The sequence below is a fragment of the Acartia tonsa genome, chromosome 12 (assembly GCF_053477335.1).
Source record: "Acartia tonsa isolate MP-2025a chromosome 12, ASM5347733v1, whole genome shotgun sequence".
Classification (NCBI taxonomy): Eukaryota; Metazoa; Arthropoda; class Copepoda; order Calanoida; family Acartiidae; genus Acartia; species Acartia tonsa.
Genome location: NC_137271.1, coordinates 39,267,800 through 39,294,768, shown reverse-complemented (window position 1 = coordinate 39,294,768; position 26,969 = coordinate 39,267,800). Strand labels below are relative to the sequence as shown.

At 33.3% G+C, this 26,969-nt stretch overlaps 1 protein-coding gene across 1 annotated transcript in view; it reads right to left on the bottom strand.

Moving 5' to 3' along the window:
• LOC145333775 (nuclear exosome regulator NRDE2-like) overlaps window positions 1–26,969 on the bottom strand; it is a 51,480-nt gene that overhangs the window by 7,732 nt on the left and 16,779 nt on the right. Inside the window, exons 4-26 of the mRNA XM_080179004.1 lie at window positions 26,049–26,194; window positions 25,593–25,680; window positions 24,640–24,740; window positions 24,321–24,436; window positions 22,925–23,089; window positions 22,543–22,645; window positions 22,102–22,194; window positions 20,431–20,507; window positions 19,738–19,884; window positions 19,423–19,489; window positions 18,725–18,814; window positions 17,751–17,843; window positions 17,284–17,352; window positions 16,514–16,661; window positions 15,476–15,600; window positions 14,939–15,011; window positions 13,736–13,810; window positions 13,049–13,200; window positions 12,400–12,483; window positions 11,989–12,092; window positions 11,332–11,404; window positions 10,994–11,107; window positions 10,341–10,395 (exon numbers count right to left, since the gene is read on the bottom strand). Coding sequence (XP_080035130.1) covers window positions 10,341–10,395; window positions 10,994–11,107; window positions 11,332–11,404; window positions 11,989–12,092; window positions 12,400–12,483; window positions 13,049–13,200; window positions 13,736–13,810; window positions 14,939–15,011; window positions 15,476–15,600; window positions 16,514–16,661; window positions 17,284–17,352; window positions 17,751–17,843; window positions 18,725–18,814; window positions 19,423–19,489; window positions 19,738–19,884; window positions 20,431–20,507; window positions 22,102–22,194; window positions 22,543–22,645; window positions 22,925–23,089; window positions 24,321–24,436; window positions 24,640–24,740; window positions 25,593–25,680; window positions 26,049–26,194 — 2,358 coding nt within the window. The remainder of the gene's footprint in view (window positions 1–10,340; window positions 10,396–10,993; window positions 11,108–11,331; window positions 11,405–11,988; window positions 12,093–12,399; window positions 12,484–13,048; window positions 13,201–13,735; window positions 13,811–14,938; window positions 15,012–15,475; window positions 15,601–16,513; window positions 16,662–17,283; window positions 17,353–17,750; window positions 17,844–18,724; window positions 18,815–19,422; window positions 19,490–19,737; window positions 19,885–20,430; window positions 20,508–22,101; window positions 22,195–22,542; window positions 22,646–22,924; window positions 23,090–24,320; window positions 24,437–24,639; window positions 24,741–25,592; window positions 25,681–26,048; window positions 26,195–26,969) is intronic.

The window sequence follows — 26,969 nt, the reverse complement described above, 5'->3', positions numbered from 1 at the left end:
GCCCCTAGAAGGAAAGTCCCAAATGAAATCTGTAATGGTTCGATGATTCGGTTATGTTAAAAAAGTATTATTTTAAAAAATCAGGTTGATATCTTTTAAAATAAGCTTAGAACTCATATTTTTAGTGTTTTGAGGGGATCTTTTGCTCCACAAGCCCCTAGAAGGAAAGTCCCAATATGAAATCTGTAATGGTTCGTTGATTCAGTTATGTTAACAAAGTATTATTTTAAAAAATCAGGTTGATATCTTTAAAAATAAGCTCAGAACTCATATTTTTAGTGTTTGGGGGGTTTTTGTGCTCCACAAGCCCCAAGAAGGAAAGTCCCAAAATGAAAACTGTAATAGTTCGTTGATTCAGTTATGTTAACAAAGTATTATTTTGAAAAATCAGGTTGATATCTTTAAAAATAAGCTCAGAACTCATATTTTTAGCGTTTGGGGGGTTTTTGTGCTCCACAAGCCCCAAGAAGGAAAGTGCCGAAATTCAATTTTCAAAGTTTTATTTTTGTTAAAAAAGTATTATTTTAATAAATCAGGTTGATATCTTTTAAAATAAGCTTAGAACTCATATTTTTAGTGTTTTGGGGGGATCTTTTGCTCCACAAGCCCCTAGAAGGAAAGTCCCAATATGAAATCTGTAATGGTTCGTTGATTTGGTTATGTTAAAAAAGTATTATTTAAAAAAAATCAGGTTGATATCTTTAAAAATAAGCTCAGAACTCATATTTTTAGTGTTTGGGGGGTTTTTGTGCTCCACAAGCCCCAAGAAGGAAAGTCCCAATATGAAATCTGTAATGGTTCGTTGATTTGGTTATGTTAAAAAAGTATTATTTAAAAAAAATCAGGTTGATATCTTTAAAAATAAGCTCAGAACTCATATTTTTAGCGTTTGGGGTTTTTTTGTGCTCCACAAGCCCTAAGAAGGAAAGTCCCAAAATGAAATCTGTAATGGCTCGTTGATTCAGTTATGTTAAAAAAGTATTATTTTTTTTAAAAAATCAGGTTGATATCTTTAAAAATAAGCTCAGAACTCATATTTTTAGCATTTGGGGGGTTTTTGTGCTCCACAAGCCCCAAGAAGGAAAGTGCCGAAATTCAATTTTCAAAGTTTTATGTGTAGATCCAGTCATATGAGAGAGCCTACAAAAAGAATTAAGTTGATAATTTTAAAAACAAGCCGACACGGCCCTCCCAAACTTTTATACTGAATTTCATTTCCTACAACTGTACAAACTTCCCCCCCCCCCTTGTTAATTTTTGCCTCACAATATAATATAAGTTTGGGAGGGCCGTGTGGGCTTGTTTTTATAGTTATCAACCTAATTGTTTTTGTAGGCTCTCTTATATGACTGGATCTACACATAAAACTTTGAAAATTTAATTTCGGCACTTTCCTTCTTGGGGCTTGTGGAGCACAAAAAAACCCCAAAACGCTAAAAATATGAGTTCTGAGCTTATTTTTAAAGATATCAACCTGATTTTTTAAATTAATACTTTTTTAACATAACTGAATCAACGAACCAATACAGGTTTCATTTTGGGACTTTCCTTTATGGGGCTTGTGGAGCAAAAGACCCCCAAAAACTAAAAATATGCGTTCTGAGCTTATTTTTAAAGATATCAACCTGATTTTTTTAAAATAATACTTTTTTAACATAACTGAATCAACAAACCATTACAGATTTCATATTGGGACTTTCTTTCTAGGGGCTTGTGGAGCAAAAGACCCCCAAAAACACAAAAAATATGAGTTCTAATCTTATTTTTAAAGATATCAACCTGATTTTTTATAGAAACTTTTTTAACATAGCCGAACTAAGGAACCATTACAGATTTAATTTTAAGACTTTCCTTCTAAGGGCTTGTGAAGCAAAAGACCCCCAAAAACACTAAAAATATTAGTTCTGAGCTTATTTTTAAAGATATCAACCTGATTTTTAAAAGGAAACTTTTTGGAACATAACCAAACTAGGGAACCATTACAGATTTCATTTTGGGACTTTCCTTCTAGGGGCTTTTGGAGCAAAAGAACCACAAAATACTAAAAATATTAGTTCTGAGCTTATTTTCAAAGACATCAACCTGATTTTTAAAAATAATACTTCTTTAGCATAGCCAAACTAAGAAACCATTACAGATTTCATTTTCGGACTTTCCTTCTAGGGTCTACTGGAGCAAAAGACCCCCAAAACACTAAAAATATTGGGACTTTCCTTCTAGGGGCTTTAAAAATAAGCTCAGAACTCATATTTTTAGTGTTTGGGGGGTTTTTATGCTCCACAAGCCCCAAGAAGGAAAGTTCCAGAATGAAATCTGTAATAGTTCGTTGATTCAGTTATGCTAAAAGAGTATTATTTTTTTTAAAAATCAGGTTGATATCTTTAAAAATAAGTTCAGAACTCATATTTTTAGTGTTTGGGGGGTTTTTGTGCTCCACAAGCCCCAAGAAGGAAAGTGCCGATATTCAATTTTCAAAGTTTTATGTGTAGATCCAGTCATATAAGAGAGCCTACAAAAAGAATTAAGTTGATAATTTTAAAAACAAGCCGACACGGCCCTCCCAAATTTTTATACTGAATTTCATTTCCTATAACTGTACAAACTTCCCCCCCCCTTGTTAATTTTTGCCTCACAATATAATATAAGTTTGGGAGGGCCGTGTGGGCTTGTTTTTATAGTTATCAACCTAATTGTTTTTGTAGGCTCTCTTATATGACTGGATCTACACATAAAACTTTGAAAATTTAATTTCGGCACTTTCCTTCTTGGGGCTTGTGGAGCACAAAAAAACCCCAAAACGCTAAAAATATGAGTTCTGAGCTTATTTTTAAAGATATCAACCTGATTTTTTAAATTAATACTTTTTTAACATAACTGAATCAACGAACCAATACAGGTTTCATTTTGGGACTTTTCTTTTTGGGGCTTGTGGAGCAAAAGACCCCCAAAAACTAAAAATATGCGTTCTGAGCTTATTTTTAAAGATATCAACCTGATTTTTTAAAATAATACTTCTTTAACATAACCAAACTAAGAAACCATTACAGATTTAATTTTTGGACTTTCCTTCTAGGGTCTACTGGAGCAAAAGACCCCCAAAACACTAAAAATATTGGGACTTTCCTTCTAGGGGCTTGTGGAGCAAAAGAACCACAAAACACTAAAATATTAGTTCTGACCTTATGTTTAAAGATAATAACCTGATTTTTTTAAGAACACTTTTTTAACATATCCGAACTTGGTAACATTTACAGATTTCATTTAGGGACTATCCTTCTAGAAGCTAGTGAGGCAAAAGACCCCCAAAAAGTATTAAGTTAAAAAAGTATTATTTTTAAAAAATCAGGTTGATATATTTAAAAATAAGCTCAGAACTCATACTTTCAGTGTTTTTGGGGGTCTTTTGCTCCACAAATCACAAGAATAGTCCCAAAATAAAATCTGTAATAGTTCATTGATTCGGTTATGTTAAAAAAGTATTATTTAAAAAAAATCAGGTTGATATCTTTAAAAATAAGCTCAGAACTCATATTTTTAGTGTTTGGGGGGTTTTTGTGCTCCACAAGCCCCAAGAAGGAAAGTCCCAAAATGAAAACTGTAATAGTTCGTTGATTCAGTTATGTTAACAAAGTATTATTTTGAAAAATCAGGTTGATATCTTTAAAAATAAGCTCAGAACTCATATTTTTAGCGTTTGGGGGGTTTTTGTGCTCCACAAGCCCCAAGAAGGAAAGTGCCGAAATTCAATTTTCAAAGTTTTATTTTTGTTAAAAAAGTATTATTTTAATAAATCAGGTTGATATCTTTTAAAATAAGCTTAGAACTCATATTTTTAGTGTTTTGGGGGGATCTTTTGCTCCACAAGCCCCTAGAAGGAAAGTCCCAATATGAAATCTGTAATGGTTCGTTGATTTGGTTATGTTAAAAAAGTATTATTTAAAAAAAATCAGGTTGATATCTTTAAAAATAAGCTCAGAACTCATATTTTTAGTGTTTGGGGGGTTTTTGTGCTCCACAAGCCCCAAGAAGGAAAGTCCCAATATGAAATCTGTAATGGTTCGTTGATTTGGTTATGTTAAAAAAGTATTATTTAAAAAAAATCAGATTGATATCTTTAAAAATAAGCTCAGAACTCATATTTTTAGCGTTTGGGGTTTTTTTGTGCTCCACAAGCCCTAAGAAGGAAAGTCCCAAAATGAAATCTGTAATGGCTCGTTGATTCAGTTATGTTAAAAAAGTATTATTTTTTTTAAAAAATCAGGTTGATATCTTTAAAAATAAGCTCAGAACTCATATTTTTAGCATTTGGGGGGTTTTTGTGCTCCACAAGCCCCAAGAAGGAAAGTGCCGAAATTCAATTTTCAAAGTTTTATGTGTAGATCCAGTCATATGAGAGAGCCTACAAAAAGAATTAAGTTGATAATTTTAAAAACAAGCCGACACGGCCCTCCCAAACTTTTATACTGAATTTCATTTCCTATAACTGTACAAACTCCCCCCCCCCCCTTGTTAATTTTTGCCTCACAATATAATATAAGTTTGGGAGGGCCGTGTGGGCTTGTTTTTATAGTTATCAACCTAATTGTTTTTGTAGGCTCTCTTATATGACTGGATCTACACATAAAACTTTGAAAATTTAATTTCGGCACTTTCCTTCTTGGGGCTTGTGGAGCACAAAAAAACCCCAAAACGCTAAAAATATGAGTTCTGAGCTTATTTTTAAAGATATCAACCTGATTTTTTAAATTAATACTTTTTTAACATAACTGAATCAACGAACCAATACAGGTTTCATTTTGGGACTTTCCTTTTTGGGGCTTGTGGAGCAAAAGACCCCCAAAAACTAAAAATATGCGTTCTGAGCTTATTTTTAAAGATATCAACCTGATTTTTTTTAAAATAATACTTTTTTAACATAACTGAATCAACAAACCATTACAGATTTCATATTGGGACTTTCTTTCTAGGGGCTTGTGGAGCAAAAGACCCCCAAAAACACAAAAAATATGAGTTCTAATCTTATTTTTAAAGATATCAACCTGATTTTTTATAGAAACTTTTTTAACATAGCCGAACTAAGGAACCATTACAGATTTAATTTTAAGACTTTCCTTCTAAGGGCTTGTGAAGCAAAAGACCCCCAAAAACACTAAAAATATTAGTTCTGAGCTTATTTTTAAAGATATCAACCTGATTTTTAAAAGGAAACTTTTTGGAACATAACCAAACTAGGGAACCATTACAGATTTCATTTTGGGACTTTCCTTCTAGGGGCTTTTGGAGCAAAAGAACCACAAAATACTAAAAATATTAGTTCTGAGCTTATTTTCAAAGACATCAACCTGATTTTTAAAAATAATACTTCTTTAGCATAGCCAAACTAAGAAACCATTACAGATTTCATTTTCGGACTTTCCTTCTAGGGTCTACTGGAGCAAAAGACCCCCAAAACACTAAAAATATTGGGACTTTCCTTCTAGGGGCTTTAAAAATAAGCTCAGAACTCATATTTTTAGTGTTTGGGGGGTTTTTATGCTCCACAAGCCCCAAGAAGGAAAGTTCCAGAATGAAATCTGTAATGGTTCGTTGATTCAGTTATGCTAAAAGAGTATTATTTTTTTTAAAAATCAGGTTGATATCTTTAAAAATAAGTTCAGAACTCATATTTTTAGTGTTTGGGGGGTTTTTGTGCTCCACAAGCCCCAAGAAGGAAAGTGCCGATATTCAATTTTCAAAGTTTTATGTGTAGATCCAGTCATATAAGAGAGCCTACAAAAAGAATTAAGTTGATAATTTTAAAAACAAGCCGACACGGCCCTCCCAAATTTTTATACTGAATTTCATTTCCTATAACTGTACAAACTTCCCCCCCCCTTGTTAATTTTTGCCTCACAATATAATATAAGTTTGGGAGGGCCGTGTGGGCTTGTTTTTATAGTTATCAACCTAATTGTTTTTGTAGGCTCTCTTATATGACTGGATCTACACATAAAACTTTGAAAATTTAATTTCGGCACTTTCCTTCTTGGGGCTTGTGGAGCACAAAAAAACCCCAAAACGCTAAAATATGAGTTCTGAGCTTATTTTTAAAGATATCAACCTGATTTTTTAAATTAATACTTTTTTAACATAACTGAATCAACGAACCAATACAGGTTTCATTTTGGGACTTTTCTTTTAGGGGCTTGTTGAGCAAAAGACCCCCAAAAACTAAAAATATGCGTTCTGAGCTTATTTTTAAAGATATCAACCTGATTTTTTTAAAATAATACTTTTTTAACATAACTGAATCAACAAACCATTACAGATTTCATATTGGGACTTTCCTTCTAGGGGCTTGTGGAGCAAAAGACCCCCAAAAACACAAAAAATATGAGTTCTAATCTTATTTTTAAAGATATCAACCTGATTTTTTATAGAAACTTTTTTAACATAGCCGAACTAAGGAACCATTACAGATTTAATTTTAAGACTTTCCTTCTAAGGGCTTGTGAAGCAAAAGACCCCCAAAAACACTAAAAATATTAGTTCTGAGCTTATTTTTAAAGATATCAACCTGATTTTTAAAAGGAAACTTTTTGGAACATAACCAAACTAGGGAACCATTACAGATTTCATTTTGGGACTTTCCTTCTAGGGGCTTTTGGAGCAAAAGAACCACAAAATACTAAAAATATTAGTTCTGAGCTTATTTTTAAAGACATCAACCTGATTTTTAAAAATAATACTTCTTTAGCATAGCCAAACTAAGAAACCATTACAGATTTCATTTTCGGACTTTCCTTCTAGGGTCTACTGGAGCAAAAGACCCCCAAAACACTAAAAATATTGGGACTTTCCTTCTAGGGGCTTGTGGAGCAAAAGAACTACAAAACACTAAAAATATTAGTTCTGACCTTATTTTTAAAGATATCAACCTAATTTTTTTAAGAACACTTTTTTAACATAACCGAACTTGGTAACTTTTACAGATTTCATTTAGGGACTATCCTTCAAGAAGCTAGTGGGGCATAAGACCCTCAAAAAGTATTATGTAAAAAAAGTATTATTTAAAAAAAATCAGGTTGATATATTTAAAAATAAGCTCAGAACTCACTTTTAGTGTTTTTGGGGGTCTTTTGCTCCACAAATCACAAGAATGAAAGTCCCAAAATGAAATCTGTAATGGTTCGTTGATTCAGTTATATTTGATTCAGTTATGTTAAAAAAGTATTATTTTTAAAAAATCAGGTTGATATCTTAAAAATAAGCTCAGAACTCTTATTTTTAGTGTTTTGGGGGTCTTTTGCTCTACAAGCCCCTAGAAGGAAAGTCCCAAATGAAATCTGTAATGGTTCGTTGATTCGGTTATGTTAAAAAAGTATTATTTAAAAAAAATCAGGTTGATATCTTTTAAAATAAGCTTAAAACTCATATTTTTAGTGTTTTGGGGGGATCTTTTGCTCCACAAGCCCCTAGAAGGAAAGTCCCAATATGAAATCTGTAATGGTTCGTTGATTCGGTTATGTTAAAAAAGTATTATTTAAAAAAATCAGGTTGATATCTTTAAAAATAAGCTCAGAACTCATATTTTTAGTGTTTGGGGGGTTTTTATGCTCCACAAGCCCCAAGAAGGAAAGTCCCAAAATGAAATCTGTAATGGTTCGTTGATTCAGTTATGCTAAAAGAGTATTATTTTTTTTAAAAAATCAGGTTGATATCTTTAAAAATAAGTTCAGAACTCATATTTTTAGTGTTTGGGGGGTTTTTGTGCTCCACAAGCCCCAAGAAGGAAAGTGCCAAAATTCAATTTTCAAAGTTTTATGTGTACATCCAGTCATATAAGAGAGCCTACAAAAAGAATTAAGTTGATAATTTTAAAAACAAGCCGACACGGCCCTCCCAAACTTTTATACTGAATTTCATTTCCTATAACTGTACAAACTTCCCCCCCCCCCCCCTTATCTCTAAAACTAAGAGAGTAGCATACTGTATTTAAGATATACCTTCATAAACGAGAATTTGAAAAGGGTTGCTTGTTAGGGGAAAATTTTTTGAAAAAATAACATGGTCTCAAATGATTCCAAATTGCCTAATTCGGCGAGAAATGCAATAAAAAAATTCTTTTTTGGTGGCGGCGTAAAACGGCGGGAGCGGCGGTCCCGCCGCCGTTTTTTTTTAAGATACCAAAACTTGGGGTAATTAGTGAAACAATCAAAAAGATTTCATCCAATTATCTTTAAAACTAAGAGAGTAGCATACTGTATTTAAGATATACCTTCATAAACGAGAATTTGAAAAAAATAACATGGTCTCAAATGATTCCAAATTGCCTAATTCGGCGAGAAATGCAATAAAAAAAATTTTTACCCCCCCCCCCCAAAAAAAAAAAATTTTTTGGGGGGGGGTGGGGGGTCGACGATAATTTTAAAAGTAACTTTGGCCCCATAGAAGCTTAAATCCAAAATTAGCTCCCTCTAGCTCTAAGGGTTCTCGAGTAAACCCCCCCCCCCCTGCCCAAATGGTCCTTAAGCACATCCTCCTTTGATGCAGATTTCAAATCTACTCCCTACATTAAAATTCCGGAAAACTTATATCTCTTACCTAACACACCAAACACTACGCCTCCATCCTTATTTTCAATTTATTTCAAATTCTAGGCTGGGCATAGACGTCCATGGAAGGTGAATAAAAGAAGTGTTTACCAATCTCAAACTTTAAAACCCTTTTTTTAACCCCTCAAAATTTTTAGAAAAATAAATTAGATTACCCAAGTGAGAGAGGGGACAATGGACTGTTTATTACACTAGTCCCCAAGGTTTTATAATAACGTTTCTTATTCGTTATCTTAACAACTTTGGAGACTTTTGTAAATTTGATTGGTTGGTTCATTAAGTTGGGTGTTTCAACCACTAATTTAAATCTAGAGGAAAAGTAATTTTGTAATATACATTTATCGGCCATTGTCTTATCCCTTCAAATTCCTGATATTAAATTGAAAAATCAGAAGAAAAAAAGAGGGGGGATAAGTTTTGACACATTTGCGTAAACCGTGTGTGTATAGGCTTTATCTTTAGACTGAGAGGATAGGTTATTAGGGATAAAATCATTCTTATATGATAAATTTTTCCAAGTTTTATGATTTTTTGGAAAAACCTTCAGGTTTAGGAGCTTCAGGCCTCCACATGGTTTACGCAAATGAGTCAAAACTCTCCCCCCCCCCCCCCTCTTAATTCAGTTATAAGTAAAATAAAAATGAAAGGATTACTTTTTAAGAAAATATAATAATAAAGGTTTGTTTTTGTAAGTTTAGCAGTTTTCTTTCTTATTTAAAACCAGGATTTATGTGTTTTTCTAAGATTTAATCTTTTGTAAGATTTTGAAAGTTTCTATTTAAGAAGAACACTTTTAAGATTTCTTTTTTTTCTAGCTGAATAGGAGCAAACATTTCTCGCACACAAAGACACACCATCCTCCCTATTCTTCTTTAAAAAAGTTTTACGTAAATACATTATATAAATGTATCTCTTTAAAGCTAAAAAGTGGTTTCAAAAACAAGTTTCGGATGAAAAGACAATTAAGAAAAAATGAATAAGAACTTAAAGAACCAATACCTTAAATAGCAGGTTCATGTTTATAGCTGATATTTTTAAAGATAGGTTAGGTATTCAATAATTAGAATAGGTTTAGGCTATTTTTCTTTGATATTGAAGTCTTTGGAAGGTTTCAGGCTATTATCTACCCCATCCCATCCCATCCCTACGAAAACTAAGATCATAGAGGATAAAGGTGCAAGCGCTAGTTTTTTTTTAATTTTAACAAACCAAAACTAACATAGGTATTTTCTATAAAAAAAAAAACAGACTGAATGTACATATAATGCAAAAAGTGTTCCTTAAAGTAATCAATTGAATCCTTAAAGTCTATATTCGTTATCTTTTTAATATTAAACTTAAAATTTTTTCGTAAAAGTAAAATATTAATAGTAAAGTATTTATAAATGAATGGAGCTTTCCCACTAGTGGCCGGTTGAGCACTATTACCCCCTTCCCTTATTTTGGAAATAAATTGGAAATGTGTCAAACACCTGCGGTTCCTATACATGCGGGGCCTACCCAGTACCCAATATAACCTAACCTAAAGTAATAAACAAAAAAACTAAAAACTACCCCCCTCCATCATCCTTGTTTGGAAATTTTTTCTAAAGAAGGGTATGAGAAAGGTAATATCAGTGCTATAATAAAGGGTACTTTGTGTAATAGCCCTGAATGATTTGCAACTTTAAATTTCACGATGAATGGACGGACGTACATACAGATTATATTTATAGAAAAGCTTCGCTACTAAAAATAAGTACTAACCTATGGGAGAAATTTCACCGGATTCACTACATTCAGTTTCCAAAACTTGCATAAACTAAAATAAATGAAATCAATTAAAATAAATATTATGAAAAGGATTTTTCTGACACATTCAAATATGCAAATAAAATCTTTCTCTATAAAATCGTGGCTACCATATGACTGGTTTCAATCTTATAATTTTTTATTTGAATATAGCACAGGGCGATAAATAACGATTCTTATTTTGTTGTTCATGACCTACTACCAAAAAATATCTTTTGCCTTGCGGCGAAATAATATTTTCAGATCAAGAAAGACATGGTGTTACTAACACTGTTATGTTAAGAACCGGTTTCATTCCGATGGAAAGATGCCCTTCCTGAGCGGTAATTATAGGACGTTAGGATGGCATATTTGAAAGTAATCAAGTAATTTCACTTTGTACATCATATAAAAACACTAGCGGCTGCGCCCCTAGAATATTGAGACTTTGTGTTTAAAGAGATAAGGCGGCAGAAAAGTAGCCTAAAACCATCCCGGGACCTATTTATGTGAAGCTTCCCTAAAATGGAAAACCCTATCGGTTCAGTAGTTATAGAAATTTTAAGCTACAGACATATTTACCTAATATCACTTTATATAATAAGATATAAACAGTAAACACGACCTACCTTTAATATTGTAACAGAGCAGGCTTGCTGAATTAATGCCAGGTTAGTTTTGGTCTTGTCCTGGATAGACATCAGCACCTCCTGCCATATTGGACTTACAATGCTAGTAGAATCCTGAAAATTTATAAGGTTAAAAAGCTTTCCAGTATGGCTTCGAAACCCATTAATATCCGCTTGATTAAAACAGGATCCAAGCCTACTGAAAATCATAACGTATAAAATCCAGTTTTCAACAAATATCTAGATAAAAATCATGAAAATAACACCAGCTTTGTAATCCAGGGCCTTCGGACCCCCAGGGTAACAAAACCGGTTTTAATTTTTCATATTGATATAACCTGGATAAATGACAACTTGTTCTGGAAATAGTTACTCTTCGAGTGAATCTTGATACATCGATGGTAAAACTCCCTAAAAAAATATTCAAATCATTATATAAAAGTAACAGGATGTCCGTGTGCTTGTAGCTTACGATTTTGATATTCCTTATACGACGTGGTACTACTTTACAATGAAATCTCTTTAATGTTAAATACCGACGTAGTACTACTTTATAATGAAGTTTCTTTAATGTTAAGGGAATTTGTTTTTATTTTCAAAACTAAAATTGAAAGTTGGCCCTTTAAAACTAAGACGAGCCAAAAGCTCAAAAATGTAAAGAAAACAATAGGCTTTCTGAACATTTAAAAAACTTGTTTTTGATCGTCTTAATTTTTGGACTAAAATAGTTTTTTGATCGTCTTAATTTTTGCACTAAAATAGTTTTTTATATGGAGCTAAAAGGGGACTATGCATGAACAAGAGCATGAAGTTAAGCTGGTGAAACATATTTTTTTTTCATTAATAAAGTAATTATAAATAGTAAATTATAAAGGAAAATACTTAGATTTATTGCTGGAAGGTACGAAAAATCACTTGCTCCGGTTCTAGTATAGTCCCCTTTAAATTACTTTTTGTCCAGGCGGGACGACTTAGTAAACAAGTATAATAATTACCTTAGTTTTGACTTTTGTGTCACATCAAAAAGACTTTGAAACCAGAGAAGATCTAAACAAATTTTGTCCAAACTTTCAACCAAAAAACTTCTGGTCAACTCAACCTAAAAACAAGTTTATCTTAAAATTGCTACGAACATTAACAGTTTTCTTGTCAAATTTGATATAGTCTCTATTAAATAAAGAAGTAAGACTTTCCTGTCTAAATATCTCAAATATCTCTGACCCTTTTCCCTTGTCACCTAGAGTCTAAACCCCCAAACAGGTTGTACTGTTCAATTAAGCTTGGTCTTGGGACCAACATCGCCAACTTCTAGAGGCTAGGGGCAAAGCAATAGTCCTGACAATTATAGGACGTTGCCTCACCACATTTAGGGCGATGCTACTAAATCAACGAAATAGTTTAAACACCTGATTATATCTATCAACATCATGAGAGTATTTCTGTTTGTCTTGAATTCTATCTCTAATAGACTGAACACTTCGCAAAGCTTCCTAAAAAAGTCAAATTAAACATTTTAAGATAGTGTTATTTATCAACCATAGTATAATCCCTTTTTTTTCAGTAGCAAGGCTTCTCATTAGCTTACTTTTTCTGTTCGTCCGTCAGTCCGTTATTATGATTTTCTCTAGGCTGCTATTTAACATAGATTGCTATTTTTTTTGCCTGTTTGTCAATGCATGTGGTTGTTAAATTGAAATATACGAATACACAATAATATGACTGGGTTGTTCCTCTCCTCTTTTCCTACTGGTTGATTTAGAGAGTATGTAATATGTATGTATCTAGATATATAGTCTTTAAGAAAATATGACCAACCCATCAAGGAAGGGGACAATGGGCTGTTTATTACACTAGTCAACAAACTTATTGATAACGTTTTCTTAACAACTTTGGGGACTTTTAATGAATTTTAATTGGTTGATTCATTAAGTTGAGTGTTCAAACGTTTCAACCATTGATTTTGATCTACTGAAGGAGTAATTGTGTAAATCATCATTGGGGATGTACATCAATTTATCGGTCATTGTCTTATCCCTTTAGATCCCTGTGACTAACCTGAGTTCCAGATGAAAATTTGGTGAGCCAAGCATGGAAGAAAACGACATCTGCAATGGAATGGCGGACAAACGGCGCCATTTTGAAAATGTTGCTACAAGATATTTTTTCTATATCCTCCATTATCCATTCTATGAAGCTTTGTTCCGCTCCTTAAAAGAGAAAAATAACTTTTTTATTAAATTTATCTTTATAGGTTAATAAAAGATTAATTTATATCCCGTTTCTTAACAATTGAATTACCCCATACGGTCGAGGCTTCTGTCCATGACACTAACGTCAGGCCCAACTACCCAGGATAACTAAGGGGAGCTAAATCTCTACTTTTCACTAAAACACCCGGGTTATTAGGTTAAGTAACTCCGATCAGACAATCAACTCTTTGATTGCACGACCTTTAACTACTCTAGATAACTATTAATGTCGCGCACCTGACATATTGAAAAGGGTATATTTTTTAATAAAAGTAGGTTTTCAAATGACATAAAAATTTACCAGTTCTGTAGGAAATGTTAAATCCCAAAGAATAAGTCTCTAGCTAGGTATTTAATCTATTTTATTTATTTCTAATCACAAGTTAAAATATTAAATGGATTTGTATAAAAATGGTAAAAATCTGCCTCAAATTCTTTATGCATCTATCTACAGTCACTAGTGTCTAAATTAGGATTTATTATTATAACCTACCTTCAGCTAGCGCAAGAATGAGATCATTTTTATCAGGAGAATACGGTGTAAATTTTCTTCCACAGCCAATATGAACTAAAATAAATTATTGGTTGGAAAGTTTGGACACTACTAATTTGGAACCCACCAATAAAAATTCAATAAAAGTACCCAAAGTTTTCGAGCCAACAAATAAGATAAAACTAAAGATTATAAAAGTAAACATAAACATAATGGACCTTTTTTGTGGTTTTAAGATTTTTAGTTGTTCGTATTTTATTTTCTATACAAGAAATTGTAATTAAGCAGAAACCAAATATTAAAGAGCTATAATAAACAAGAATGAAAACAAAATCAAGGATGGGAATACGGATAAGGATATTTATAGAGCATTAGTTAAAATCAAGAATATAAATGAAATTTAATATACATATTTTGCAGCATGACAGACTGACGTATATAATGTAAATTATATACTAAAAAAAAATGCGTAGTTTTTTAAAATTCAAATTGCGCGGCTTGTGTTTATAGTAGAAAAATGTTACGCATACCATTAGAACCGATAAGAAGTCTATTTTTTGGAAATATAAGAACGATTCCTCTGCTACGGATAGTTAGGGAGCTACATGTTAAAATGTCCCGACTGACTTAAAACTTGACTTGCGAGTATATTTTGGGACATTTTACCACCAAGCTCCTAGATTATTTGTAGCACAGGAACCGTTCTTATGTTTCCAAAAAAATACAGTTCATAGCGGTTCTTACGGTGTGCGTAACATTTTTCTACCATTAACACAAGCCGCGCAATATGAATTTTAAAAATGTACGCACGTCTTTTTGCAAGAATTATTGTCTAATATTTACTAATATACTCGCAAGTCAAGTTTTAAGTCAGTTGGGACATTTTAACAAGAAGCTCCCTAACTATACGTAGCAGAGGAATCGTTTTTATATTTCCAAAAAATAGACTTCTTTCCGGTTCTAATGGTATGAGTAACATTTTTCTACTGTAAACACAAGCCGCGCAATTTGAATTTTAAAAATCTACGCATTTTTTTTGCTCACCCTTTAGATGCTTATTATATTGGTATAGGGAATCTTCACAAAAATCAATCGTCCTTCTTGAAATGCAGATGAGAAAATCAGATTTCCATGTAAGCGAATGGACTGACTGACTAACAAACAAAGTAAATTATAGAGTAATTTAACTACTAAAACAGTTACCTAATAGCCATTGAAGTCTATTTTTATGAATAGTGTCACTCAATTCAGTTTCATAATTCTCAGTCTTTTCTTCCTATACATGAAATATAATGTTAACCTCGGGATGAAGAATACTTCAGTTACTTCGTCAAACTTAAAAAGGGATTCCATAGCAGACAAACATTTGCTTATTTTTTGCATTTAATTTAGGTATACAATTCAATTCAAGCAACGGAATATATAGTATAAATATCCTTTATTAATCTATCCCTTTAACACCGCAGATTAATATTTATCTTTTATTTACCTATCCCTTTATTAATGGTTTTATCATAACTTGGATCTTACATCAGATTATCATGGGCTCTAATTAAGTGAAACTTGTAGCTGGCTAGAATAACGATCCACCCTCTTTACCCCAGCCCCTGGCCTTCCCTACTGCTGATTGAACGAACTCATAATTTATAAATGATGTCCATGTTAGCAACCTAAATAGACGACATTTGTTTCAATGTCAATATATCCACGCATATCTTATATCCATTAATAAAATGTCACCTGAATCCTTGTGATCTGTCTAAGCTCTAGTTCTGCCGCTGCTCTGTAGAGCAGTGTTGCTTGTAAAAATCCTTCCTCTGTATTTTGTTTCATAAAGTTGGTATTGGACGCTTCTATTGCTGCAACTACAAATAATATCCTTACATAAAAGAAATAGTATGTATGTCTGTCTGTGTGCTTGGATGTACCGAAGGATACTGCAAACCGCTGAACCGATATGGTTTTTCTTTACAATGTAGCTACTCATAGGTCCTGAGAAGGTTTAGAACTATTTTATGGGAAGGGTACCACCACCATACGAAAAAGAAATCGCCATTAGAAAAATTGATCCAACACCCTGAAAAAGAAATTAAAAATGCGTTCTACTTCTCCTCCGTTTAAAGTGCCCGTAGAGGCCTACAGAGGAGTATGTTCCCACGGATGTGTTAATCAGTTTAGAATCCATACTGGAAATATATTTCTTTTTAAAAACGAAGCTTTTCTATAATTAGGGTCGGTCCGTCCGTAACGGATAGCTTTTTTCGTTAGTTTAGGCATGTTAGAATTGTCCTATCGATTTCAAACTTTGCATGGTGATTCCTCTAGTAGTTAGGTACGATTTAAAAGCGTAGCAACTCTATAATCATCACCAAAATGTACGTACGTCCATTTTAAACATGTTGATTTTTTTACTTTTTTAACAACAAATTTTTATGTGATCTAATTAACCGATTGATCTGATTTTTAGTATACTGATTCCTGGGACAATAAAGTACAATATTATAAGCAACTCTATAATTAAGTCCTAAAAATGTAAGTATGTCCATAAACATTATTCTGTATCAAGCATTTTTACAACAAATTTACTTACAATTTTGCATCGACTCTTATACATTTATATTCTGATTATTCAGTTCTGACACTATACAAGTGTTAATGTCTGCTTGTCCTACCGTTTCAGCGCTTTGCTTTTATGGATGTTGTCATCCTTGTTGAAATTGGTTTTTGCTTTACAGCGAATAGAGAGAAAACAAATGTAGCTAAGGGGAATTTACTTACTTAAAATATTATAGGCAGCTTGATAGCCTTCTAGTTGATCTGTAAGGTCAGCAAATTTAACCACCAACTCCAAGTTATTTCTGTCCTCTTTCAACAGACATTTCACTAGTTTCTTTAGGTCTTTTTTCAGGTCTTGGCAAACTTTCCCCTAAAATGATTAATTTTAAATAGGTTCAATAATTTTTTCTTTAAATAGGTAAAAATTGCGGCGGTTACCCACAAATAACATACGAATCACAAACTAACTATAGATACTTTTTTAAGGTTAGGTTAAGTTAATGTTAAAATAGCCCCACAGGAATAGGGCATGCAGAGACTGGGAGTACGTTTATTTTTCTTCAAAATTTTAAAAAAAAAGTAGGCGGGGGTTCAGTGATCCAGAAAGATATATAGCAAAAAACAATGAAGTGAAGACTTTGATAGGATGTAGATTGTAGAATATTAAAGAATTCTTCCAAAATAGAATAAACCCTACTAAACTAAGATATGGTGCCATATGTGACAACTAAGTAAGTTTTTGTTACTAGCGAGTACGCAACGCAGAGGTCTCTAGGGGCACCTTATAGAGGAGAGAGGAAAGTGTAAATTTTGTGGAAGGTATTTTTTTTGTTTTGGGAGGGTACTCTAACCAAAAATATTAATAAATCTTCCTTGGACTCATAAGAAGCTTCACTCTTAAGGAAACCATATTGGTCCATCGGTTAACGAGATCATAAGCTACAAACAGACAGGCGGACATTCTGTTACTTTTATGTATAACAAAAGTTTACCTTGCTTTTACTGATAACTTGTGCCTCAAAATCAAGCCACAACAAGATTGCCTTTGTTCTGTAGGGTTCCTTTAGTAAAAGTTAACTTAAGTTTAATGCAGGGGTGTATATTCTGCACAAGATTCTTTTTTTCTCTCTCGGTTGTAAAAGTTTTTATTTATTCCCCCCTACCTAGTTTTCACCCTAAGGAGGGAGAAAAATGGAAAAATATTTTTAGTACCCTTTACTTTACCTATTTATTTTTATTAGGTACCACTATGACATATTTTTCGAGTTTTTTTCTCCAGTGTCAGTACCCCCCTAAAACAAGATACTAGAAAAAAAGACCTTTTCCCTTTCTTTCATCCCCTTAAGGCATGAATTATAGAAGAATTCATGTCCGATGTTTCCTCTGGGACCAACAAAACATTACAATTTTTCATATTTTTTTCCACGGATAACTGTCTACAATACAAAAGGATATTTACCTGAAATGTTGAATATGTTTGGGCAAACAGGTTATGCACGAAAATAGCCATTTTTTCGCAACTGTGAAGATTTGGCAGATTTTCTTGCAACACCTTTAGTTTAGAATTTTGTGTCAATATAAAATTGTGCTAGGTACCTACCTAATTATTGATGATTAGTAATTTCATAGACATAATTGTAATTTAAAAAGGATTACAGAATCCATAAAAGCGAGGCCATAAAATCAGAAGTAAGGAAAAACGTTGTCCTAAGAATCATTATTTCAAAATTAAATGTTTAGGATAATCATATCATGTCAGAATGTTATAAATTCGCATGTTTTCAATGGACGTACGGACTTTCTGGTAATGATTATAGAGTTGTTTCTTTTAATCGTACCTATCTGTCATAGGAATCATCATGCAAAGTTTGAAATCGATAGGTAACTCTAACATGCCTAAATTAACGAAAAGCTAACCGTTACTGCCGGACGGATGGATTGGCCTTATTTATATAAGCGCTTCGCTTTTAAAAATTTTCAAACACTGAAACATTTTGAAGACAGGGGTGTATATTCTACATGGGATCCCTGGTTCAAGGGAAAAAAAATAAGTGGTTGGAGGGAAAAAAAATGTAAAAATTAAGAAAACTGAAAACATTTTTTCCATTTCCCCCCTCCTTGGTGAAAAAAACTAAAATGTGTGGTAGGAGGGATAAAATAAATAAAATATAGAGTTCTTTAGATATTTTTCCAATTTTCTCCCTACTTGGTGAGAAAAAATTAGTGGGGAAGAAAAAATAAAAAATTTGTAGCCGGGGAAAAAAGAAATTTTGTGCAGAATATACACCCCTGTTTGAAGACCTTTGTTTTGGAGGTTATTAGGTCCATAAATTAAATAAAGAGACCAAAGTCTACAATTTTAATTGGTGGAAAGGGTAAAAACTATAAGCCAAGCCTTTTTCTAAAAAAAAGGATAAGACAATAAATCCTAGCCTTGAGGTCCTGAGTGAAATTTTGTAGCTGGATCTTATCCAAGTTGAGGTAGCCTTGCATGGCAGCAGACTGGGTTAAACTGCTGAATTCCTAAACAGTATAGAAACTTGTTTTAATTATCCTTAAAATAATCAGTGTGTGTCTGTGTATCGAAAGGTCTTGCTAACAGCTGAACCGATATGGTTCTCCTTTACAGCTTCTCAAGATTTATAACTAGTTTAGGGGAGGGTACCAAAGCCCTCCTAAAAGAAATCACCAAAAAAAATATTTTACAGTTGCCGCTAAGCAGCGCCAGTGTCGTAGAAACATGAATAAGAAACAGCTCATCCTAACACAGACAGATTATTATTCAAATTAGACATTTAAAAATCATTTTAGGTGCCACTAGAGACCTCTAGGTGCGTAGCCGCAATTAACTCATAAAGACAGATGCCAAGGCTGATGTACACATCTGTCTTTATGTCGGCCAGTAATTTTGTTTATTGGCATTTGTTTCGTAATTCTAAGAAAGCGGTTAGGTCTGAGACAAGGTTTGAAAAGTATTTCACAAATTAAAATTAACAGTGCAGTGTAATTATTTTATGAGCAATACCATTTAAGCCAAGAGACATATCGTCAACACATAGTTATTGGGGGGTTCTTTGCTCGTCTTTGAGGAAATCGCCAATTCATGTTTTTAAGTATTTGGAAATATTTACCCTGTCTTTGCCAGTGCATCCTAGCAAATTTAGAACAACTAGAAATAATCGAAACTGGACCTCCGGTCTAAAAAAATAAATCATAATAGTTATTTCCAGTAAGTTGTCCAGCGGAATTTCATAACAAAACAAATCTAAGTTATAAAATAAATATTCATTAAATTGGGACTACAATCCATGTAAAAAAGAATTTTTTTGGGTATAGGTAATTTTTAAAAAAGATGTAGCACTTTAAAAATAGGAATGGGATAAAATAGTCATCATTTGTAGGTACGTATCTAAATGTATGTACATAATATACTTTTAACAACATACCTATGAAACTCGACAAGAAATCCGTGAATAAATTCAAAGCTGACCAGCCTATCACGATCTTCCGGGTCTGGTTGAGCTCCATGAACAGGCAGCCAGTTCCGTTGCTCACGTCCAACCTCCAGTTGCAACCAGGAAGTACCAAATTCCCTAATAAAAGAACGTAACAGACAGTTAGATGTACTGATACGGGTATAGTCCCTTTCGTGGCAACGCCTCTTGAGGGGCGTTTCGTCGTATTTCGCCGGGGCTAGAAATAGGGGAAAAGCTATTGTAAAAATACGACTATACGCCCCTTAAGAGGCATTGCCACGAAAGGGACAATACCCTTACCCATTATTACCCACTGATTCTTATACCTACTGATCAAGTTTAATATCTAAGTGGGGAGATGATAACATTCTCAACTGAACTAGGTATCCGAAAATGATATTAGGTGACCGCAGGTATAGGCCCCGCAGGGGTTACAGGTAATATTAACAACTCAAACTGTGCAAGTTAATGAGTTGTGCCTGTTTGCGGGCCAAGGTATTTCCCTTACTCTTACTGTTAGTCTTATATTATGTACCAGACATAGCAGCAGAAGGTCTCTAGTATGACGTAGTGTGATCCAGACTCGAACCCGACACCTCACCGACGGCAAGCGGACACGCTACCCTATACGCTAATAACGCGAGTTAACTATTACTATCTTACTTGCTATCAGCGAGTATTGTATCCTCCCAATCTGTATTGTCATCTTGAGAATCTCCCTCATACAGCCGGGACATGTCCTGCAGGCCACGGGAAAAGGGATAAGAAAATGAAACTAACTTAATTAGTTTTGAAAACTAAAGCATTAATATTAAAAGAGGTGTAATAATTTACAGCATCGTATTTTAGAAAGCTTTTCGTGGATAGTAATTTACAGAAGGTACTGATATTAATTTTATGATTTTTATAGGGTCAAGCGGGGCATTAACCGGTAAGGGGCATTACCGGTAATTTTTTACCCACCTTCAGAAAATGACATTTTTCTCCATGTTCTAATCGACTGACAGAAAAAAACCTGAAAGCAAATTTGTTCCTTATTAAATTGCCTACAAAAAAGTATAAAATGAAATTTTTGGGAGATGAATTTTAAGGGTACTTTTTGGGTCTCAAAGTCGGACGAAAATTTTTTATCTTTTAAATTTTTTTCACCTAGGTGTATAAAGATCGACCTACACAAAAATTGGTAAGACCTAGAACTGATCCGTAAAAACCTTTTGAACTAAGAATTGCCCGCTCTTTCCAAATCCGTTGAGAGCTTAAATGTAGAGTTAATATTTTTTTCAAAAATGACCAAAGTTCGCGCGGGGTATTTTTCGGTAACGTCGAAAAAAAAATTCAAATTCGATTTTTAAGATCAATTTTCAGGTTTTCTTTGGTAAAATCTAAAATTAAATATGGGCTTTTTAAGAATTAGGCCAAAAAGTGAATAGAACAGGTTTTTTTGAATAAAAAAATTTAAATTTTATTTTTTAAGAAAATTTTTGTGAAAAAAAAATCGAAATTTCTCGTCTTTAAAAAAAAATGATTTTTGACATAGAAGGAATAGTTCGATCTTTATGAAAATTTTTGTGAATAATCCCTATAATCTATACTAATTATGATTATTTATGTTTGACTGGCCGTTTGGCCGTTTTTCATCGATTTTTTTAGGTTGAAAAGACGTTACCCACAATGCCCCACCGTGGGGCATTTATCGGTAATTTCTTTGAGTCCAATTATGACAAACTTCTAAAAGTCCTAGGATAACGTCCTATTAGGACCTGATAGTCCTTTCCGCAAGCTTTCTAATGGTCTTGGTCCAATTTAAAAATATTAATATTTACCCCATTTTTTTTTCAAAAAACCAAAAAAATTACCGGTAATGCCCCGCCTCACCCTATTATTACTCGTGGAAAATTGTCTATAATGCGAAACGATTCATGATTTTTCAAAAAGGCTCACAACTAGTTATGATTCATCGGATATTAATCGGTTAAGAAGACATAACATTTTCGTCTGCTAAAATTCTAGAAATTAGACGGATTATTGTGTTTTACAGTCCATCTAGAGTAATAAAACTAAGGATCTAAAGGGATAAGACAATGACCGATAAGTTGATATACAGTACACCCCAATGTTAATACACAAAATTAAACTTTCTGTAGATTACAATTAGTGGCTGCAACGATTTGCCACTCAACTTAATAAACCAACCAATAAAAATTCATTGAGGTCCCCAAAGTTGGATAGCTAACGCATAAGGAAACGTCAGTATTAAACTTTGGGGACTTGTGTAATAAACAAACCAATGTCCCCTCCCTCCCTACTTAGTACTTAGTTATCCATTGTTCCTGCCTGGAGAGTGTTGAGCTCCCTGGCCCATCCCTGGGCTCCCTTCTCTCCCACACGAGGGCAACCCTTCTCCCAGACAGGCTCATACAAGGAGATCTAGAATAGATAGTTACAATATTTTACAATATTCAGGCTTTGTTGATTCAAAAAAAAGATGGTTAAACAAAGATACTCTGGTGGCTTAATAAACCGCCCCCCCCCCCCATTTTTTATTGAAAATATGAGAGGTTTAACTCCTTTAGGGGGGGGGGGGGCTAACAAATAAGGGCTACCCTGTATCCAATATAACCCAACCTAACCTGACCTTATGTTACGTAGGTATTAGACAGAAAACTAAAAACTATCCCTCCCCCCGGCCCTTCCCCCCCCCCCATTTTTTCAAGTGATTTCATAAATAAGGAGATGGGGTTAAGGATTCTTTGTATGGTAAAAATCAAATGTTACCTTCTCCTGGATATCTTGACCGCCAGGACTGGAAAATCCAGGTTGAAACAGGTTAAAGTCCAGTAAAGCTTGACAAAGAGCCAAACCTTTCTCATAATGACCTAAGTTAGTTGATAATTCTTACAATATCCAGCAATATAATGGATAATGCAATGGAGATAAATTGTTGTATATTTCCAACTAAGACAAAGCCTTACTGTTGATAAATAAAACGTTGCATACATACCACTATAATTTAAGTTCCAATTTCACCTCCCTCCCTTGTACTCTGGAGGGTAGAGTAAGACAGAAAAATTTGGAGGAAAACTAGAACCATTATAATTTAGGTAACTTAAATTTGGAAAACTAAATTTCAAGGATCATTTTTCAAGAATTATTCCCTGATTGTAGCAGAAAAATGACTAGTTGAGATAAAATATCCAGGATACCATGTTCTACTTTAAATTGCTTTTCTGCATCGCCCCTTTGGACAGACATGTCCTCTTGTAGTTGTCGCAACTTGAGTATAGCTCCTCTATAAGCCTCTACGGTTGCATTCACAGAAAATCTAAAAATAAACAATTTTTCAAATAACATAAAAACTCGCGTATGTCATTGATTATGCTCACAAAATGTGTTGACGAGCCCACGTATAGAAATATTTCTAAAATGAAATACATTAACAATAATTAACTTATGACATGTTTTGTGAATTTAAGTTTAAATGACAAAAGTCAAGCAACAGAACAGTATGAGTAACTTTAGCGCATTTAAGTGATTTTACTAGAGAGGGAGGGTAAAATTGACTGTAAATCATATTGATATCCAAAGATTTAGAACGAAGTTATCTTATTAGTTGACTCAAAACCTTTGGGTACTGTATCGAAATTTTATTGGTTGGTAATAAACTAGTACCAAGTGTCGTAGATTTTCAACCAGTAATTTAGTCTACAGAATCTAAATTTTGTATATCATCATTGGAAATTAAACATGTTTTCTTCGTCCATTGTCTGAAGTGTGTTGATTGATATGTTTTTTTTTCAGTTAGTTGCGAGAGTGAACAATAAGGGGGGGGGGGGGGTTGTGCATAATGACATTTGAACTTAAACAGTGAGCAAAATGGTCTAAATATTGAGCTAGATTCTTGAAAATTAATACACAAGCCTAGTCCTATAGGTACTACATCTAAATGAAAAAAAATCATTTTTTTTTTTTATAGGTTAGGTTAGGTACGAAAAACCCTGCATAAATGGGGTTTTTAAACATTTTTTGGTCTATTTTGATGTAAAACTTATCTTGAATTGTTTTTTCTTAGGTTTTTCCTTGAATTCGCTGTGTCTATTCACAAGGACATTATTTAAGATGATTCAGCAAGTCGGGAACCAACCCCAGCAGGCTAGGTGGGTGGCTAGCAGGGGTTAGGTGCATTTTTTCATATTTTGTGTTGTCACACATCAAATTATAGGTTTTTTGAGATTTAGTCCCCAACTTGCTAAATCATCTTAAATAGTGTCCTTATGATTAGATATAGTGTATTCAAGGAAAAAACTTAAGAAAAAAACAATAAAAGTATATAAGTTTCTACATCAAAATAGACCAAAAAAGGGCAAACATTTTTTTTCTCATTTAGATGTAGTACCTACCTATAGAACTCGGCATATCATGTACCAAGTTTCAAGAATCTTCCTTAATCAATATTTAGACCATTTGGCTCACTGTTTAAGTTCAGATGTCATTACATACGCACCCCCTCCCCCCTTATTGAGTAGCTGCGCCAAAAACAATTTAATATCACTAACCTAATATAAAAAGTCTGAATGAAAAGAAGATATCTCTTCCACAAATCAATATTGTCTGGATAAACAAAGATCAACTCCTTCCATTGCTGGTCCAAGGTTTTGGAATCAAGCAAATCCTAAAAATTAAAATTAAAACATCAAGAAACTGAGATTGCAACCGAAAATTGTTATTTATCGCATTGTATTAAAGACAGATTTCCGCCAATAATAAAAAAAGTAGATAGTTTTGTAAACTCTGAAAAGCCGAAGTCCTAGCTTAATAAACTGGTTTCAATTTTATTTTTCATCAGGAGTGTATATTCTGCAAAAGTTTTCTTACCCTTGAGAGTTCCAAGCGTTTAACAGCCAGCTCAATTGATCTCGAGTTTTTCTCTATTGCTGAACGACAAATAGCTAACTTTCTTTCAACCAAAGCTTTACCTAAAATTATTTTCTTATATATTGAAGTAACGGGATGACCGTTTTTGTATGGATGAATGTCAGATAAGATCTCATAAATGTCTGGATCGATTGTTCCACTATATTTGTTATATTTGGCAACATTTAAATTGTTTTTTACTACTTTAAAATCTCTTAATTCAGAGAAATGTCTAAAAAGGCATGAATAAAGCACATGAAAGCTGGTTAAAATTAACATTATTTTATTTAAAAATGAAGCTATACCTAGGTAGAATTTTTTTAATAAGGGGGGGTTTTTTAATGCAACCATCTCGTAATCAATGATTAAATGGCACTTAGAATTCGAATTTCGATCAGAAATTTTGCATGAATAATCCTTGTTAGGTCTATTTTCCCTAAATCGAACAAAAAGTTGAAAAAGTAACGGCTGGCGGCTCAGCTGTTTTGCCATTTTATTACTATCTTAAGAGCAAAAAAGTCACGAAACCTATTTTCACATAATACTTTTTCTCACTCAAAAACCTTATCAAACGGTTTTAGCTGGTAGCTGTTGGTACTAGAAATTTAAAAATTGGTTATTGCTATCATTTAACATGAATTAAACCAAAAATATGTTTTAAAAAGTTGATTCCTACGTAATTAATAATGAATTTGCCCTGAAAATAGGCAAAAAACGGCTAAACGGCTGAGCCGCCAGCTGTTACTTTTCCAACTTTTTGTTCGATTTAGGGAAAATAGACCTACCAAGGATTACTCATGAAAAATTTTAGATAGAAATTCGAATTCTAAGTGCCATTTAATCACTGATTACGAGATGGTTGCATTAACCCCCCCCCCCTTTAAAAAAAAGGATACCATAAAAAGAATGGGTACCTCTAAGAACTTCTCCTCTTTTCTTTTTACTCTTTTTATTTCCAACATTTTCATCGTCATCAAATACACTTTCTTTCAATATCTCATCCTTAAACAATTATTAGTGATTTTCATTTTAACATTCGTGAAAAATTGTCCATAATACGTTGCTTTATACGATTTTCAGTATGGCTGAGAACCGGTTCTAACTAAGGAATGTGAGTACCTATACAAAATCTTAGAGAGAAACCGCTACATGACTGTCAGACTCTTTGTTACCTCACCGTTGCCGAGTATGGCAGGTGTTCCAAATTAAGTCATTGTAATGATTGAAAGCTGCTCTCCGCAGAGAATCTTGGGATAAGGGCTGTACTGATATTATGTACTTAATTATTGAGTATCCAAACTACTCAATTATCTCCCTTCTAACACAACCAAAGTGAAGTTACAGTATCTGCTTTATTGCGGTGTGTGTACCTGAAAGTCGATGAACTGAATCCAAAGTTGTACGTCTGTTGGATTATCTCTGAGCTTGCAATTAAATTCTAATCTTTTCTGTCGAATGTAAGGACTTTCCGAGTCTTGGGTTTCTGGCTCATTTTCTGTTGATAAACCCCCAACTCCTAAACAAAAAAAAACATCATGTCTACTACCAAGTAACATATATAGATCATAGATCCCCAATAAATTTAAGCCAATAGAAAAAAGATTGGGAAAAATAAGACTTTATCATTGGTTGAAAAGTAAACACATTTTTGTACGAAAAGACATTTATCCATTTTAAAATTGCCCATTTCTCAAAGTAGTAAGTTTTTTTGTTTATAGCTTAAGATCTCGGGAATGCTGGTTTGAAAGGGTTATACTGTTCAAGGAAACTTTATAAATATCTTGGTAGTGCAGTAGTAAGGGGGGGGGGGGGGGTAATGCAACCATCTCGTAATCAATGTGTAAAAGGCACTCAGAATTCGAATTTTGATCTGAAATTTTGCACGAGTAATCCTTGGTAGGTCTATTTTCCCTAAAAAGTTGAAAAAGTAACGACTAACGGCTGGCGGCTTAGTAATGCAACCATCTTGTAATCAATTAGTAATAAATAGCACTTAGAATACGAATTTTGATCTGAAATTTTGCACGAGTAATCCTTGGTAGGTCTATTTTCCCTAAAAAGTTGAAAAAGTAACGACTAACGGCTGGCAGCTTAGTGTTTTGCCATTTTTTTGTATCTATATAGTGGAAATTAGTCATGAAACCTATCTCCACATAATACTTTTTGCCACTCCAAAACGCTATCAAACGGTTCTAGACGGTAGCTGTTGGCACTAGAAGTTTTAAAAATGGTTGTTGCTATCATTTAACATGAATTAAACCATAAATATGTTTTTAAAAGTTGATTCCAAC